Raw genomic sequence first — 20,660 nt, 5'->3', positions numbered from 1 at the left:
CTAATGAAAACGCCACATTTCGCAAAAATCGTATAAATTAAAATTTCACTTCAAAATAAGTACTCCCTACATCGGAAATGACGTTGTCGGGGCACCTGCACACAACGCCAAATAATGAGCTAAGAAAAGCAAGGAATTGGGTATTGTTTTCGTATAGAATTAATGTCTTTTTACATAAATTTAGTAAGTTTTGGGGTGTAAGCTAATTTGGATTGATTCTGTGAAGTAATCTGTTTATTCTTATCAATCTATTTTTATGTTCAAATAATAAATTTTACAAATTTAATAGCCTAATCGGCTTGACTCCCTTGAGTGTGTGTCGAGGGTATCAGTAATCACGTCATTTGGGATTCACGTCATTTGGAACTCAACATAAACGACATTTGGAACTCAGTTGACGACGTTTGGGACTTGATTGCGGCGTCATTTGGGACTCAACACAAACGACATTTGGGACTCAATATAAACGACATTTGGGACTCTTAAGAATTTATCTTTTTTTCGTTTTAGATGATGGCCGAAGACAGATTAAAATGTAACAGGCATTGCCTGAGTAGAGCGAAGCTGATTATTGTCAAATATAAAACCTTCATAATTAATTTTCTCAAGTGATACAAACAATGTTAAATAATTTAGTTTTTCCAAATTGATTATTTAGATCTAAATTGTATACATTAATTTTGTTTTTAAAAAAAAGAACAAAAAAGTGTGAGAATTATTTTCATTGACGTCAAAAATATGTGACGTCATTGATTAGACGCGTCATAGAAATAGTTCTATGAGGCGCGTAATCTCGCTTGGGCAACATTTGGTAAGTTGACATGCGCATTGCCTGTTTTGCCCAGTGTATCCAGTTCCGGTCTGAATTTTTTTTTAATCAACAGTCTGTGAGTGACAATTTCAGTTAAGCACCTGTGTTACCGGAAAAGAGCTTTGCTCAAGCACAGCGCTTTGTGCGATGCTTTAGAGCTTCGCTCTATATGAATAATAATAAAGAAATTAAAACATTATTATGTCGAGTGTACGTAAACGTTGGCTGTCACAAAAAGCTAACTAACACAAACTGACAAAGACCTTCTTACTCAAATAATTTAATCCACTAAATTATGTCAGAAAGGGTATAAAAAAACTTTAAAAATATTTAAATCACCATTTACTGAATCCAGTATAAAATGTAGCCGAAAGCGAGTTAATTTGTATTCTTTCATGTAAATACCGTACCGTACTTAAAATAGTTGAGCACCACACTTTGGCGACTATTCAAATTCCACACAATTGACTGTTCGGTGTCTCTGCCGATTTTTCAGACTTACTTAACAGCTGTTCTAACTTCATAATAACGCAGTTTCGAACTCAATTTCTTTTATCAAGTAGTAAACAAGCTTGATTGACCAATCACTGCCGATGTTTTTATAATTGTTAAAGCCTATAAATGTTTTTTATGTGGAATGGAATAATTGCACTCAGCAATCAATACGCAACCGAGATTATCGACAACTCACATGTTTCCTCATCCACCAAAGAACCGTAAGATTTCTTTGCACATACTACAATAACAGCAGGATTATCGGTTAATCGGCTTTTATTATCCCGCTTTGATCAATGCCATTTCTAATATTTTCTGAAAAGATGTTTCTTCATACCCACTAATTTATCAATTGGTGCTGCCTTCTATTTCAAGCTTGTCAAGGAAAGCATTTCAAAGTGTAACTTATGGATAATCGTTAAAAATGTGCATGTCATGTAAATATTTTCTGTTGTGTTGAGGTCATTTTCAAATCAATTCATCAGCATATATTCATTTTGTAAAAAAGTATATATTACCTTTACTGAAAACGATGATTATCAAAGAACCGTAAGTGCAACTAATGTTTTATCGTTTGATAGAGCCTTTTTATTTTATTAACCACGTGGTTTATGTTAATATTTTCTTTCGTGTTTTGAATAGGCCTATTTCAAATAAATTCCTCGGCTACTTTTATGTGAAATATACAATAGTACAGATACGGTACAAAGAAACACTTATTATACAATACATTATTTTCATAAACAGTCAACATTGAAATATTGCCGTTCCTTTAGGGGTCTATATGGTGTGTGATCCACTGCATGTTATCTTTATAAAACCATTTTTGGCTTATTGTATACTCATTCAACGGCTGTTTTCAACCTTTCCTTTTAACTTATACCCGAGTCCGAAATGTCACCTACCCTGAGTCCAAAATGTCATCTTTCAGAGTCAGAAACGTCGAGAACATAAGGAGTCCGAAAGGTTGTCATTCTGAAATGTCACAGGACCGAAAATGAATTTAATTGCCTGGCTCTGGACAGCCATCTCTTTATTATTTCATCATAGCCCTTTAGACAGGGAAGGGTCTGATTCTAGGTCCTATTTATTGGGTATAATTTCTCACGTTGAGTAGTGTACAGGAGTCTTGGGGTAATGAAAGGCATGCATGTAATACACAATAAAATTAGAAATAGGCCCTACATACATGTACATGTATGAAGAACAATCATTTCCTTGCAATATATTTCAACATTTGTGTTTGTACAGAATTAAGAAAATAACAACTGATTTTTTTAATATTCAATATGTCACTTTATACTGTACTGTCCTTTTCTGAAATAGATCTACTCTTATACTGAATGTTATGAATGGGTTAATGGTGTAATCTTTATCAAATATTATATTAAAATTATTTTTTTGTTAACATTTTATAGGTATATGAGTACTCCAGGTGTACTTACCGAACGAGGTTTAACTAAAGTTACCAGCCGCTGTAATATAGATTCAGTTTGGTCAACATGAATGATGATGAAGCAATCCGTTTTATTAATTCGTTAGTTAAGAACCTGCAAGTGTTATGTCATGGTAGTGTTGAATTCAAGAATAAAGTAGAAGTGATAGGACATCTTTATTTAAATGTTGATAGTGACACAAAGTTTGACTATGTTGTTAATGAGAAGGTTTGCAAAAATGAAGAATCTTCTACAACCTTTGTGAGTAATAGCTTTCATGCAGCACCTAAGAAAACTGTTGCCGAAAGAAAAAAAGAACTTGAAGAAGAGTTAGCCAAATTACAAACAGAGCAAGCCAGAAATCAGCAATTAATAATAGACGACAGACGAAATAATGATGGTCGTAGAAGAAAGTTCCCTTTCGACACAAGTCCTACAAATCAGTTAGCATTTAATAGACAATCTCCAATGAGGAGGGATAACTTTCCAATGTCATCTCCACAAAGACATAGAGATGCTGCCCCAATCCCTAAAATGCCTAGACTTTCATTTGATGATATTCCATCATATGATATGAATGCAATTAATTCATCGTCAGCATCGCATCAGCCAAGTTCATCAGCTGAAAGAAGTGATAATGTTTACATGCCATCTACCTCTTTGTCATCATCCACTGATAAATCTGAAACACAAGATACGAAGGCAGATATTAAAATTGATCTAACCTCCATTAAACAAGAATATATATCACAGTTAGACACAGACAATGAAAGTAGTTGTGTCTTTGATAGAGATAAAATGGCAGCAGGTAATGATTAGACTGTGTAATAGAAGTTTTTTATTTTTGTTTTGTTTTAAAGTCAAGTGACAATATTTAATGTCATAACATGTATCTACCCAAAAGCTACTACATGAACACTTACACATACATGTACATTACATAACGCTGAAATATAGGTGTAGCAGAATTGCCCTTAAAATAATAATGATTTATGGTTGTGGGCAATTAAGCTCTCTACAATGGTGCACGAATATGCCAAATTTGATTACCAATGTCAAGATGAATAGTAAGTTGTTTGCTACATGAACTTATTACCGAACGACATTCCTATCAAATACTCTGGCATGCCGGGGCTTAAAGTACAATGGAGCTTAGTACTTTGGGTTGTATATGTATGTAACCTTCCTTCTTGCATGCTGGGGCTTAAAGTACAATTTAACCTTGTAAAATATTAAATAAAGAATATAAAATGAAAGAAAACAAATTCTTTTAGCCATCCAACCATCTCAATGTACAATGTACATGTGTAAATCTTGACATTCTTTGATGTTTCTCCTTTTCTTATATTTTACAGATCAGTCTTCGAGCCAGTTATATGGTAGCTCTTCTAATGTACCACCCAGCGATATCAATCTTTTATCAAGTTCTCCAAATTATTCTCAGTCAAATCAAAATTTCAATATACGATCAAGTATTGATCAGTCTCCACGGCATTCTCCAGGAGCATCTAGTTTAGGATCACCAAGAGGTTCAACATTTGTACAATCACCTCCGTCCATGTCTCAGGGGTCAACACAAGGTAAGATAACTTGTTTATTATCACTTGTATAGTTACAGAATGGTCAAATTCTAACCTTCATGTCCCTAGTAATATGTTTGCTTGATGGATCATTGACATACATATATAGTCAACTGAGCATGATTTCCTATATAGTCTTTATACATCACTTTTCTAAATTACGTGAAATTCACCTAACAACAATTCTCTGACAATTTGGGCGATCAGATGTCTTTCTTTGACCCATCAGGCACAAAACATGAGGCATGTGGAATGTGGCTGTGCTGTAAGTCAAGTGTACACAAGGTCATTTTATTCTTTCAAACAATAATTTTATACTCGCATATCAGGTCATATATTGTTGTTACTAGTACTTCTGTCCATTCATTCATCCAACTTACTTGTAATCGCTCTGCATGTCAGAGTTTTGCAGATGTTTTGTGGAAACTTACTTGGATTTAATTATAGTGACTGCTCACAAGTCTATTGTCTGAGTGCACAAAATAAAGTAGTTAAATCAGACTAGTTTCAATGCAGCAGCTACAACCTTTGATCCAAATTGATTTTGGTCTTTATTTTAACACAGATCTTAATTTTTGGGTTTTGGAAGTTTGAAAGAATAAAACTACCTGGTATGCACTAATTATCAGTGATTAGAAATTCATTGTTTATACCATCAAAATGATGGAACTTCTCTTCATCTTATCAGACATCTAATAAAATGTATATACGTAGATGTATTTAAAATTCAAATTTGCAGACCAGATATCATGATATAGAATGGAGTACAATGTACATGTAATATATTTTTCTTTTAGTCACTTACAATCTGGTAAAAATTTTAGAAAATGGAACATAAACATAAAGATCGTATTAAATGAAATTTTAATCACTGTTAACCTTTTCATTTCATTGCAAAATCCAAACTTAACTTTTTGAATGATTTAGGAAGCCAATCATTGCAGAAACGTGCAACTGACAATACCATTACATCTGTTTCTTTTATTATTTAATAAACTAATACGTTTTTTGTCATAAAGTATGACTTGATAAAAGTATAAAGTGAATTTGAGCAGTGATGCATTAAAATAGAAAACAGTAATGCGCGTACAACACTTGTAAAGTCAGATTTTTGTTGTAGGCCTATCTGCCGACTACTGCATAAAAAGTTTATTATTATAGTATTATAGATGCCAAATTTGGATATTCAAGTATATTGTTATCCCCCTTTGGGTTTAATCCACTTTTTCACAATTCTTGGAACACGCTCAACAGGTTAGAGTTTTTTTTTAGATTTTTAAAAATACCTTTCACAGAAAATACCTTGAAACTTAATTAACATGTATTTACCACATTTAAAAATTTTGTTATGATCTGCTACGTACGTCGTACATGTATGTCACTCTGTCAGAAACATTATTTAATTCATTTATACCAATATTTCATACCATGTCACGCTGCCAGAAACATTATTTAATTCATTTATACCAATATTTCATACCAGAATGTGGATATATTATTAGTGTGTTTAAAGTTTTATATATTAAAGCATCCTCCTTGAATTTAGACTAGAAAAGAAGGAAATACAATTTCTTCTGGTAGTGGTGTGTATGAAATAGCTTTATTTAACGTCCACTTCCACCGAAGTGATATCTGTTTTTGAAAAAAAAATGATAAAACAAACGTTTCTTCTGCAAACTAGTAGTTTGGATTTTTCAATGTACATGTATAATGTGTATTGTTAAATGTAGTTAGTAATATTTATATGGTTTTGTATTTTAAATTAATTGTATATTCTTGTTTTCTGTCTGTCAACATTTATTTGTGCACTCTCTACATACATGTTTTCCAGAGTTTTTAACAGTTTTCTTCAACCTGAATAGGGCCCTATAATCATTAGTGAATTATTAATGCTAATAAAATTGAGAGTCCTTTAATGATGTCTTTTGTTTAAAACACTCCAAAATCTTGAGCATGCCCAATAAATTCCAGTACAAAACTTGCCAAGATTGATTATTGATTTAAAGGCAAGTAATAAGAAAGAAGACTGTAATATTTACTGAGCACTACTACCTATTTCACAGTTCTTAAACCCCATCCCCAAAGAAGTTGAGTATTAAGGGAAGGCATTCGATTTAGAAATTGGGATTACATGATGGTACAATGTATCAAGGATGAATGATAAATATATTTGCCAGTTGGATGGCAAGAAAGATGATATTGATTTGCTTCGAGACTACATGTAGCTGTCACAATTCTACTTTCAAAATTTTGGATGGTTTAACAATTTATCTTGTAATAGTGAAACAACATCTGATAGCAAGGAGACAAAAGACACCTGTTTATTTTCTTGACCTTATCACATATTAAATTTCTTTTTAGGTTATACATAAATTGTAAACTAGAGGGGTTTTTTTATTTCAAAAAAGAAATTGCATTTTAAAATTTAAGATTAAATAAATAAATAAATACCTCTCTTCATTAGCCCAGTTGGTGCAGAAAAGAAGGATGTTAAACCTCACATTATTTCAAAGAAATAGATCTTGTTCCTAGTGTATCTAATACATCTCAGAACAATAGAATAAAAAACAGAATTGGTTTGGATGCCAACATTCAAACTAAAAACATCTCTTATTAGCAATAATAAAGTGAGAAATTTATGTGACATTAAAGTATGAATTGAAATTTATGTGATTTCTAATGCCCCCTTTATCAATGCCTTTTCCAAACTGACATTTGTATGTGATTTACCCATTCATATTTTGATATATATGTATTACCGAATCGCATCAGGTATTTATATTAATGTAAATGATAATAAGTCAAGTGTAACACGTTAAAGATGCGTTATGTTAGAGCTAAATCTTTATTTTGGCTTCAATGCCAAGCCTATAATCAACTATCTAGAACATCGGATGTCAGAGATTTTAACGGATTGAAATATGATCGCCATTTAATGATTTAATTTAAAAATGGTGAAGCGTGGCTAAATCTCGAATAACAAGTAACATTGTTACGATAATAAACATTAAATGTATGCCATATCTTATCAAAACTTCAAACAGTGATAATTTCACTCAGAATGAAGTAATTTCAATGAAATTTTCAATATATTCATTTTGTGTTATTTATTTTTGGACTATTTTAGCAAGAATGACTAGCTCTTTATCTAAACCTTACATAATGCATCTTTAACACATTGGGTTAACTATTTACTGGTACAGATAAATATGAAAAAAAAACCTATTTGACAAATGGCGCTGTGAGTTGTAATGATACTGATGATATGCTTATTTCAGTGGCAGGGTTAACTCTGTGGACTCTAACATACAATTGTAATCAAGTACATGTACTACTAGTATTTATTTTTAAATTAATGTGTATTTAATAAAAAGTTAGTAAATCATTAAAAGGCTTTATTGATGAAAGCACTCTCAGTAAATAACTCCTAAGCATCCGTGAAAGATTTAACACTAGAGAAATGATTTTACCCGACTTCCCCTCAATCTTATGTATAATTATAGTATGTGCAAGAAGACTGTATCACATACAAAACAACAGGAAAGCCAGTACGACAAACAGGCAGATATAAAGGAGAAAGATTTGTGGTTATAACATATTTTAAATGATTAGGAAAATATCAAATCAAGTGAGTTTATACAGAGAACAGATGGAAGCATGAATGCTACTTTGCCCGTATATTCAGGACATGTCCTACACAAATTTCCAAACCTCCGACCAGGAATGTGCCCAATCGAAAGTGTTCAGAGGTGGATCCAATTGGGGGTGCGAGGGGCGCCCCCCCACCCCCTAATTTTTGACAGTGCCCTTTTTTACTGCTGAAAGTGCCTTTTCTCATACCCAAATATGTCCGTTCCCAACCCATTGCAGGGATCCCAACCATCGACTCAAACACACTAGTCTGATCTAATTAATGGTTCCAATTTCAAACGAATTCTTGTTGTTTAGCTGACGGTACTCTAATCCTATAGAGTGACTATAGACAGACATCAATGATAGCATCTTGTGGAATAGGCGGCGTATACACTCATGCCCATCACCGACGCACATGAGTGCAACTTGATGTAGCATTGTTTCATGTGTGGACAGTACAAGTTACAAGGCTTAAATATTGAAGTGGCTAGGGAATAGATTCGTCATAATGCCTCGCTCGCCTTGACAATTTTCGAGTCGCATGTTCAACTGGCTTTTCTGCTCGATTTTAACCCTTAACCGGTCATTGTCGACTATAGTCACCACAACGTTATACAGCTAAGTGGTTACGGTCGACTAAAGTCGAGCACAGCAAGAACCTTTTTTATAAGCCGCATTTGAGTATTTAGTTTCGTATTTAATTGATATGGCCATGCATGCGTGTCAGACAGGAACTTGTCTTGTCAAGGGCATTGAGAAAACCATGTCTTTGTTCAACTTTTTTTTACGAAAAACTTAATTTAACGGTGTTGGGAACGTTAGAGACGCTCGAAGTGATTGAAATACTTATGAATTATTCCGAATCGGATTATATCGATGACACTGATTCTGAAGACGATATTTCTGATGAAAAGGATTTAGAATGATTTGCAAATTATAGATCAACTTATCCCCAGCAACTTTTTTATTGGTGTCAAGAGTCTATCACTTATAATTATTCGGCAGTAGTCGATTGAAATAGGCATACAAAATATTTCACGTCAGCCTTTCTTTAGCCTGACCACTTGACGTAATAACGTCAAAATGACATCGACCGGTTAAGGGTTAAGGCTCTTTTTCAACGATTTCCGAACGTTTACTTAGACGAAAATTTCAGCCAAATAGCTCTTGGAATGGCTACAGATGCAAGAAATGACGGATGATTTTCTTGGGGGACCCGTCTCCGCGGTCAGTGCCCTCATTTTGAGGCGCCCCCCCTTTTCAAAATTCCTAGATCTGCCCCTGGTGTTGACAATACTATTGTATAACATATATCGCACTCTTAGTTCAGTTTACCAGCAAAGATGGCAGCAATTGTCGACTGCCCCTTCTTTTTGTTGGGACTGAATATTCAATTCGGTATGGTATGTTATAAGGAAACTGTTGCTGTTTGTTTACGGATATACTGTATGTTTTCTTTTTTTATATCTTGCAAGTTGAGAGAAGTTATGTTTTGATTTTTTTTAATTTAGTGTTAATTTGAGAGTATAGAATTCATGATGGTACTCGTTGAAATTGTATCCGTATATATCCATCATTTGTGTTAGTCTGTTAGCTGTTTTAGTCAGTTTTTCATTTAAATTCCTGAAACACTCAAATAAGACGAAAAAGGTCTGAACTTACAAGCTGGTGGTCATAATATGGACGTTACATACTTCTTTTTTTTTCTGTCTTTGTTTTGACTAAACAACTTAAACATCTTTTGACCTTTTCATATCTGCTTAATTCATGTTTGTACCTTATTTATACTTTTAAAGCAATTTGTGCATATTAGTTGGGCATTATACATCAAAAGTTTCCATTATCATTACATTACAATGTAGATGCTTTTATTCTGTGAAAAAGGTCTTTCAAGGCTCTGCTCTAATATGATTATAAAAGGTTAGACTTGAGTTGTCATGAGATTATATGCTTTTGTTTCAGAGGGAAATATTACTACTTCTGGCAGGATGTTTCCTAGAAAAGCGGACAAATCGCAAACTCAAATATATTGTGATTGTGGAAAAATGTTTCGAACCTACAGTGGATATGCTGATCATAAAAGAAGTCATGATGGAAACTTTCGTTATACTTGTCCAATATGTAGTAAAGGCTGTAATAATAAACAGCAATTTATAGGACATATGAACAATCATTCAAATAATAAGCCATTTAAATGTGAGAGATGTTTGAAGGAATTTACTTTTAAACACAACTTGGTACGCCATGACAAAACATGCACAGCAAAAACAAATTCTTGATCACTACAGTATGTGTGACCTTGTTGACATTAAGTTTATCTGTTTATTTTCACTTTGAAGTTGAATATGTACTTGGAATATGAAATGATACTGCAGAGACTTTATTATGAAAACTAAGCACATCTGTATTGACAGTAACAACTGTCTGGAAATACACATGTATTATATTAATGAAAGGGGTATTCAAAACAAATTGATAAGTGAGAAAAACTCCATATAATTTCAGTTTAATATAAATGTATTATGGCACATTGTATCAAGGACTTTCCTTTTCTGTGTTGTGTGTATTGGTACATGTATATAAAAAGTTCAGTGACCTTGAAAGTTAATTGTACTGATCCTACTTTTAGTTCAGTATTTTGAATTTATTTTTTAAGGGTGCAATGTGGTAAAACTGATTACAAGAAATTGTGAAATATCTCTTCATTAGTTTACAATAAGTCAAGATATTTGAGAATTAATTTTAGAGTTCTGTGTAATGTAGTTTTATTTGCAAAATTTTAAAGTATTTTACCACTGAAAAGGCATGTTTATTTATTTTCAAAAATTACAATTGGAACAAATGTATTTTGTAGGCTTTATGTCAATTTTTTGTGCTCTTTATTCTATGATTTGTTTTGTTCAAGATATGTTCCCTCAAGTGTAGTTGGCCCATCTAACCTAATCATGTTCTTATCTAAAAGTATATTATATGTATTAACCGGCAAAAATTAAATTGTTATCTCAAATTGAATATAAGAATAAGGTGGGTAGGAGGGAGGTGGTGGAGGGACACATTTATTTTGTTTTTTAGTACAAAAATAACATGTTTTTGGACTTTGATTATAAATTTTTGGTTCAAAAAGGCTTTTTTTGGTCAATATTCATGCATTCATGCATACACTTGGGCAAAAAAATTATTACAGCCTTTCTAACCACATGGGCTCCCTTATGCATGCCACAATAAATTAAACGAGTTGGTAATACATATAATAAAGATTTAAAACCACTGAGTTGGACTTTGATATTTTACTCACAAGTTACTTTTTATAGTAGGTAATATCAGAGCTCATTCATTAATCGTCTTGCAAGTATACAAAATGGTGACTGAGTTACAATTTGTTGATCGATAAATTTATCCCATGAAGCATTTCAAAAGATATAATGTTTCTTAACTAAATCTTACCAGATAGTTTGGATATATTACCCAATTGATGGTTATGTGCCGTATTTGGATTGCAACTCTCAAGAAAATATGTCTTTAAATGGCACTGAACCTGTACAGTTTAGTTTAATGAATTATTCCTTTACGTTTGAACAAGTATTGTACAAGTATTAATGTTCTATTTCAGTTGAACATTATAGTACACAAGACTATCAAGATACTTGTAGACGACCAATGACTGCGGCAACAGATACCTTATATTTTTGTGATTGTGGAAGAAAGTTTCGAACCTACAGTGGATATGCTGATCATAAAAGAAGTCATGATGGAAACTTTCGTTATACTTGTCCTATATGTAACAAAGGCTGTAATAATAAACAACAATTTATAGGACACATAAACAATCATTCAAATAATAAGCCATTTAAATGTGACAATTGTGATCGAGCCTTCACTTTAAAACACAATTTGGTACAACATAAGACTAGATGTTCCAAACAACAGTAGAAGTTTGCTTACTATATAAATTTGCTGCAACTGCAATGCATTTTGAATTCTCATTATTTCACATTTCACCTTTGAGAGGAGTATTATGCAAGTTGATGTTCAATGTAAGCTGAATAATTATATGCTTGCAAAAAACACTGTATTGTATTTCTTTACCTGTGTGTAGCATACATGATTATGATGATTTGGAACATGTTGAGAAAGTTGATTATTTTGTTATAACCAACAACAAAATTTGACATTTATTATATGGATATTCTGTGGAACATTTGAAGTATGAGAATTGTGTAGAAATTGATCTCAACTATAGTGGTTTATAAATCTATTTGGTTGTATTTCATTAAAATAAGAGTATATGTTATTGTTAGTTTTATATGTGTCACAGTGAGTGGGGTTAACTGCAGTGTTTGACATAGCTTTGACCCTTCGGCCAAAAGCTGGTGATCCCTTCTGGCAGTTCAGGTCGAATGAAATTAAAACTGGACAGGTTTTAGTTTATATCAAATTTGATCACGTCTTGGCATAAATTTTAACTTTTCATTATTTATTGAGTGATTTGCTGAGATTTGGCAGAATCAGAAGCAGAATGAAGAACATGTTTCTCTTGTGTATGACATATACTAGTATTGGAATTGTTTAATCGACACATTCATGTATTCTGAATACAGTTTCAGATATGACAGGTCAACTTCAATTATGGCTAGAGCATTGATTTAATGGGAAATAAGCATTGGATATTTACTTTAATTAAATAGTGATGAAGAAAGCCAATGACTTCACTATTAAAACAATATACATACATACCCCACTATGTATAGTGCATGTCGAATGTACATGTAAACGCAACATGCTGTCACATGACTGTTATTAACTATTTACTAAAATCAGTGCAGAAAATCCTATCGGTACCATGTATTTAAAATTCATTTAATTTACATGGCACGTAGCGTGACAATACATGTACATGTATACATTGTGTCCTCTATCGGAAGTATACATAAACGAAACAGAATTTAAATCTGTATTTTTATTAGAATGATAGAATCACATGATTTCTAATGCATGATAATCATTAAAGATACATTAGTTAAGAGTTTAATAAAGAGTTGGCCATTCTTGCTATAACAATTTAAAAAAAAAAGCGGATAAAAAAAGAAAATAGTGAAAATTTGTCAAATTACTTTTTACTGAACGACATTATCTTTGTTGGAAGTTTAGACGAGAAATAGGCACTGTATCTGACAGACGATAACTCCACCCACATATTCTCAATTATCAAATAACATTCTCAATGGCTACGGTACCCTCGTTAATCCGTGTTTTCATCAACATTCTCCGGGAGTGACGTCAGTGATTAACTGTAAATGTTAGCTTGGTGATTTAATTATTAAATGGACGACAGTTTAAATTTTAAATCCAATCTGTTATAAAGCCATCCGAGGGTCTACAGATTTGATTTTGAGCTTGTCATGTAAATAAAGGTCTAATTAATAATTTCTATAACATCTGAAGCCTAAAGAAGGACTTGCAATAGGCAGATTTAGCTCTTAACTAATGTATCTTTAACCATTTTTTTGTCCTGTGGTAAACGTCTGACTGGGACTTTTCTGGCCATTAATAACCAAAGGATATTCTTAAAGCAATGCAATCTTATATGTTGCAAAAATTACATGTATTTCACCCTCTTAGACTTTTGAACTCTTTTATTTTCCACCTTTATTGTTTTAATTGAAGGTCAATTATTTTTATCATTCATTAGATCTTTCAAACAGTCAAATTACAAAATAAGTGATGTGTTATTTTATTTCAGTTAAACATAGTGCAATACAAGGATATCAAGATGGACGCCCTTTATTGACACCAAGTGAAACGTTATATTCTTGTGATTGTGGAAAAACATTCCGTACTTACAGTGGGTATGCTGATCATAAAAGAAGTCATGATGGAAACTTTCGATATACTTGTCCCATATGTAACAAAGGCTGTAATAATAAACAGCAATTTATAGGACATATGAACAAACATTCAAATAATAAGCCGTTCAAATGTGACAATTGTTTGAAAGAGCCCCCCTGGGGTGTAGGGGGTGATAAGAATATACCCTTCGTATTTCCTGCGTGTCGTAAGAGGCGACTAAAAGGATCCCTGTAATGGGGCAACGTGTTTGCCGTGCGTTGCGACCCGTGTCGGTGGAGAGTGGAATCCTGGTAATTGAGTGGGGATTTGGCTTGCGAGCCCTTTCTCTGCAACACATTACTTTGGCCCATGGTTCACCTAGACGGGAGGTCAGAGTGGCCCACTCTGATCAATCGGCTCTGGTCGTTTTTAGCTTTGTAGAATGTACCCTTTCCAGTTTAATGCTCTGTTGTTTATTCACTCAGCATACTACTTACCTTTGTGTCCTTAGTACATTCTACAGAGCGGCGGCTTGGGTCAATCAGGTTGGAAAGTATTTTTTTTTACTTCTGGCTTGAGTATACCCCTCTTCGAGCCCTGAGGCCATGCACTGGTGACCCGTGCTAGTCCTCCCCCTGGTAGGCAGGGCAGTAACCTGGGGGACGACGAGGGGTGAAACATAAAAAATAATACTCCATGGATTCCCCAATCCCCCCAACCCCAATAAATAAAAATCAAAACAAGAAACGTCCTAATTCAGAGGACGTTTCTAATATATTTAATATTTCAAGTAAGGTATTGAAATCTTGGCCGAGGTTTCTCTTGATTGAGAGTCCCTCTAAGGATTTATCGAAAGTTTCACCATTCTTGATAGCAAAGGGCATAGCTGGCTTAGCTGGTGAGCCTAAAGCTATTAAGAAATTAAAGAACGGAGCACTCTTGATAGAATGCGCTAAAGAGCAACATGCTACCATGTTGCTTAAATCATCAACATTAGCAGACATTCCTATCAAGGTGTCTCCCCATAGATCTTTAAATTCATGTAGAGGTGTAATTCGCTGTCGGGATCTTGAAGGCAGCAGTGAGGATGAGATGGTAGAATACCTTTCTCCTCAAGGTGTACAACACGTTAAACGAATAAGTATACGTCGAGGAGACAAGGTGATTCCAACAAGCACCTACATCCTCACTTTTAATCATCCCGACATTCCGAAGACTCTCAAGGCAGGTTATCTCAATATACCTGTTGATTCTTACATAGCCAATCCTCTTCGCTGCTATAAGTGCCAGAAATTTGGACACAGCAAAACCGTCTGTAGAGGCAAAGACACCTGCGCTCGCTGTGGCCTTGATGGTCATGAGAGCAATGCCTGTCAGGCTGAGTTTTGCTGTATAAATTGCAAGGGTAAGCATTTTGCTTATTCTCGCGAATGTCCAGTATGGCAGAAAGAGAAAAGAATTCAACAGGTAATATCTGAACGGAAAATTCCATACTATGATGCTAAGAAGCAAGTAGAGCTTTCTTCACTCTTTCCCACTGCACCACAAGGGAAAACTTTTTCGAGTGTTGTTAAAGCATCTACTAGATCCATATCTGTTCAGACAGATATAACCTGGCCGCGTAAAGAGAAAAAACCTAAAAATATTACATCGGAGCATATTAAAGGGGCCTCGAGTTCCTCTAATATATCTGAGAGCTCAACTCAAAGCACTGCTTTGATACCCGATGAGGATGAATCCTCCTTGCCTCCTTCTGGAGTTATTGGGACTATTCCCAATACTCCTATTAAAAATGGCAAGGGGGCGCCGCCATTGTGTACTTCTCAAATTGATACTGTTGGTCCCAGGTCCACTGGGTCAGGGGTGCAGTTTAAGGGTACTTCATCCTCAGAGGAGAGAACAGTGCTTTCAAAGAAGCAACAAAAATTTTTAAAGTTGCGGGAGAGGGATAAAAAGGGTTCACAAAACCCTATCCTTCTCTTTAATAAATATGGGGATGCTTCGATGGGCGACATTACCATAGCGGATGTCCATATGGACCCCGTTGGTAAGCCGCCAAAAATTAAATTTCCCTGACAATGGTAAATTCCATTATTCAATGGAATTGTCGTGGTTTAAAACCAAATTTTAATGAAGTTCAATTATTAATTCAAAAATACAATCCTTTAGCTATTTGTTTACAGGAAACTTTCTTAAAGAATTCTGACACTTTGTCTTTTAGACATTTTGTTGGTCACCATCATCACGCAGTTGGTGACGGTAGAGCTCATGGGGGTATTTCTATTTTTCTTAATGGAGAAATCCCTCAGAGTCAAGTCACCCTCAACTCGCCTTTACAGGCAGTTGCAGTTAGGGTGACTTTGCATATTCCTATAACACTCTGCTCTGTATATCTTCCACCAAGTTTACATCTTAATCCCAGAGATCTTGATGACCTTGTTGCACAACTTCCTCTCCCGTTTATAATTACGGGAGATTTCAATGGTCATCATTCCCTCTGGGGTAGTCCAGATGATAACAACAGAGGTAAACAAATAGCGGACTTCATTAACATTAATAATTTGTGTTTATTAAATGATGACTCGCCTACTTATCTACATCCTGCCACAGCTTCTTTTTCTTCCCTGGATCTCACCATTTGCTCTTCGGTCCTGTTTCAGGATTTTACATGGAGGGTAAATGAAGATCTATGTGGTAGTGACCACTTTCCTATCTTGATTGATAATAATGGGCCTTCTCCGGTCGAAAGACCGCAGAGGTGGAAGTTGCATAAGGCTGATTGGGCTCTGTTTGAATCTTTGTGTCTCTTCTCGTTTGATGCAAAGGAGTTAGAAGATGCAGATGAGCCCATGACCTTATTCACTTCAATACTACAAGATGTAGCTGAGCAGGCGATTCCAAAAACCACGACTGAACCAAAGCGTTTCAATAAACCATGGTATAATGACGAGTGCAAATCCGCTCTCAAAGAGCGTGATCGTGTCTTGAGACGATTAAAGAACCATCCTTCCATGGAGAATATTGCGGCTTATCAAATGGTCCGGGCGAAGGCCCGTAGAACCATACGTCAAGCAAAGAAGTCTTCATGGCAAGGTTATGTCTCAAGGATCAATTCCCGTACCACATCCAAGTCGGTATGGGATCGGATTCGTAGGATTAAAGGTAAAAGTAGTGCATTATCAGTTAACCATCTGAATGTTGATAATACCACCTTAACAACATTTCCTGATATTGCCAATTCTCTGGCCAGTACATTTTCATTCAATTCATCATCCAATTTCTCCTCTGATGCTTTTCGGGGCATTAAGAATCAAGAGGAGAAAAGGCGACTTAATTTCAAGTCCCGCAATGATGAATGCTATAATGATCGTTTTTCCATTGCAGAGCTCCGTGATTCATTAAAACGAGCTCGGGACACTGCAACTGGTCCAGATGAAATACACTATCAAATTTTAAAACATCTACCTTATCCAATACTTCTAATTTTACTGGATCTTTTTAACCGGATTTGGGTTGATGGGAATTTCCCTCCTTCGTGGCATGAAGCCACAATAATTCCTATCCCTAAACCGGGTAAAGATCATACGAATCCTACCAACTATCGTCCGATCGCTTTAACTAGCTGTATTTGCAAAACCATGGAGAGATTGATCAATCGAAGGCTTGTTTGGTACCTTGAGTCCAACAACCTGATTGCAGACCTCCAATGTGGATTTCGGTCCCAAAGGAGCACTCTTGATCATCTCGTTCGATTTGAAACGTTCGTCAGGGACGCTTTCATCCAGAAGCAACATTTAGTTGCAATATTTTTCGATCTGGAGAAAGCTTATGATACTACATGGAAACATGGTATCATGCGCGACCTCCATAACCTCGGCCTACGAGGTCGCTTACCTATCTTCATTAAAAATTTCCTGGAAGATAGGTCATTTAAGGTACGACTGGGATCAATCTTCTCTGACCCTTTTCCTCAGGAAATGGGGGTTCCCCAGGGAAGTATTTTATCTCCGACATTATTTGCAATAAAAATTAATACCATCCCAGCGTGCCTTAAACCAGGTACAAACGGGGCTCTCTATGTTGATGACTTTCAGATGTGCTATGGTTCTACAGACATGCGGATAATCGAACGTAAGTTGCAGCTTTGTTTGAATTCACTTCAACAATGGGCAACCGAAAATGGATTTCGTTTTTCGAAATCCAAGACTGTCTGCATGCATTTCTGTCAGAAAAGAGGTTTACATCCAGATCCAGAACTTTTCTTGGATGGCAAACGCCTTCCAGTTGTGGATGAAACCAAATTTCTGGGGCTGATATTTGATAAGAAATTATCATTTATCCCCCATATTAAAAACCTTAAAAAGAAATGTCTGAAAGCCCTCAATATATTGAGAGTCCTATCAAATACTGACTGGGGAGCAGACCGCAAGGTCTTGCTCCGATTATATCGAGCACTTATAAGATCAAAACTCGATTATGGGTGTATTGTGTATGGGTCTGCCCGCGAGTCTTATCTCAAAGAGCTCGACACCATACACAACCAGGGACTTAGAATCAGTTTAGGAGCATTTCGTACATCTCCAGTGGACAGTTTATACGTCGAGGCGCATGAGCCCTCACTGCACAACAGACGGGATAAGCTGGCCCTGCAGTATGCTACGAAAATTGCATCACTTCCAAACCATATTTCATTTAACACCATATTTAGACCTCTTCATGAACATTTGTATCTTGTTAAGACTAACGCCATTCCATCTTTCGGTATTCGTATTCAACCCCTTTTGTCTGAGGCTGGTATCAGTCTTGACAGTATCGCGAATACCCCTCTCTTTGAGACTCCACCATGGGCTGTATCTCCCCCAAAGATCGATTTCGATCTTTCGCAACATAAAAAGAGAGATACTAGCTCGACGGTGTTTCAGTCTCTCTTTCGAGAGCTAAGGTCTAAATATGGTGATTATGCTCCAATATATACAGATGGTTCGAAAGATGATGATCGGGTAGCTTCAGCTACTGTGACACCATCTGAGACAATTTCTGTCCGCCTTCCACCTGCTTCTTCCATCTTTACAGCTGAACTTCAGGCCATTCTACAGGCTTTGGAGTTCATTCAATCATCATCTATATTAAAATATATAATCTTTACTGATTCTTTGTCCTCACTACAAGCAATAAACAACAAACAGCTTGATCACCCATTAGTGGCAGACATTTATCGTCTGCTACTATCATACGAGTTAATCAGCAAAGACATTGTCCTTTGCTGGCTCCCCAGTCACATGGATATTAAAGGGAATGATCAAGCAGATTTGGCTGCCAAGTCTGCTCTAGATCTTCCCTTATCCTATTTTTTAATACCATTCACAGATTTTAAATCTGTTATTAACAAATTTATTTATGACCGCTGGCAACGGTCTTGGGATCTGGCAGGCACAAACAAACTTCATCACATCAAGCCTCTCTTAGGAGATTGGCCCAACTCCTACAGAACCAACAGGAGGGATGAAGTTGTTTTGTGTCGCTCTCGCATAGGTCATACTTTTTTAACACATTTTTTCATCTTAAAGCGAGAGCCTCAACCAGAATGTGAACATTGTCATGTTCCTTTGACAGTGAAGCACATTTTGATTGAGTGCAAGCATCTCAAAGATACAAGATTACGGCATTACCGTTGCCAGTCACTTCATCAGTTGTTTGCCCAACCGGGTATATACAGTAAAGCGCTAGATTTTTTAAAAGAGACAAATTTTTATCGAAAATTTTAATTGTATATATTTGATTTTCACCTTCATGTTTTAAATATATATACATAAAGTTTATATTTAGTTTTATTTGATATTTACTGTGATATTTGTTTTTATTTATGTATATATAGATAATGTGATTATTTGTTTCTAGTTAGTCTCGTAACATCATCATATGTTTGGCGCAATATAGCCCGGTTGGAGCTGACGTGCCATTAAACAACATTTCATTCATTCATTCATTGTTTGAAAGACTTCACATATAAATATAACTTAGTTCAACATAAACTGCGATGTAGATTAAAATAAAGATGTGTTCCTTGTACAACTAATGTTATCATTTTCATGTTGAGAAAATATTTACATGTATATTCAAAGCAATTTTGATGTAATCTGATTGTTTTGTCTGGGTCAGTTATAGTGCTCAGCAGAGAAAGTCGGTTAGAGTATCAGTCAACAAAAGCCTTTAGTTTCCCTTTAACTTTTTAGTGGTAGTGTTGAATTATATTGACTAACTCAATAAATGAAGTTGCGCATACATGTATAATTATACATGTACACAGATTTATTTATCTGATATACATGTATGTTGTGTTGTGTAATCCAACAAAATAAATTCTGAATGGAGCTAAAGGACTTTCCCAGCTTTGTATGTCTGTGGTTTATTAAACATATTACTTGGAGATTGAAAACTGAATATTAGAATTACTATTTGGGATTATTATCCACTTTGAGTCAGGACTAGGCAAGAAGATTTACCAGAATTCTTTAGCAGTGAATTGAAGTGTTATTTAAGTTCAATTGAATTTTGATAGATTTTGTAATAAGGTAGTTATATATTTTTATTGGTGTGTAAACTTATAAGTTATTCTCCAGTGCTGGAATACATTGTACTTGTGTAGATGAAATAAAAGAAAGTATTTAATTATGGTATAAATGGGATTTTGAACATAAAAAACTGAAATCAGAGTTTATTTGGAACTGTGGGAAAATGATTATTACAACAAATGGTTTTAGTGCACGTAACCTAAGAAATTTTATTGCACAAGTTGTACTTAGAAGTGTTCAATCAAATAGGAAGCAGCTAGAAGTCCATGCTCAGTGGCAGATCAGCATTCTTGGTGCCCTAAAGCTT

General features: G+C 34.9%; 1 protein-coding gene across 16 annotated transcripts in view; it reads left to right on the top strand.

Moving 5' to 3' along the window:
* The first annotated feature begins 72 nt into the window (after window positions 1-72).
* Window positions 73-20,660, top strand: part of LOC126816068 (zinc finger protein 768) — a 29,704-nt gene continuing 9,116 nt past the window's right edge. For 9 of the 16 annotated variants that reach the window (XR_008787503.1, XR_007678224.2, XR_007678223.2 and 6 more), the window contains exons 1-3: window positions 87-183; window positions 2,725-3,550; window positions 4,098-4,322. Coding sequence is in view for 9 of the 16 variants with exons in the window: in XM_050542256.1 (XP_050398213.1) it covers window positions 2,809-3,550; window positions 4,098-4,322 (967 nt within the window). In the remaining 7 variants the exon portion in view is untranslated. Of the gene's footprint in view, window positions 184-1,835; window positions 1,856-2,724; window positions 3,551-4,097; window positions 4,323-9,917; window positions 11,544-11,565; window positions 12,569-13,695; window positions 13,832-20,660 lie in introns of those variants that run through there. The other 7 variants (XR_007678221.1, XR_007678219.2, XR_007678220.1 and 4 more) reach the window with 7 other exon arrangements.

The sequence above is a fragment of the Patella vulgata genome, chromosome 3 (genome assembly GCF_932274485.2).
Source record: "Patella vulgata chromosome 3, xgPatVulg1.2, whole genome shotgun sequence".
Taxonomy (NCBI): Eukaryota; Metazoa; Mollusca; class Gastropoda; family Patellidae; genus Patella; species Patella vulgata.
The sequence above is the reverse complement of the archived record's forward strand: the minus strand, read 5'-3'. Positions and strand labels throughout refer to the sequence as shown.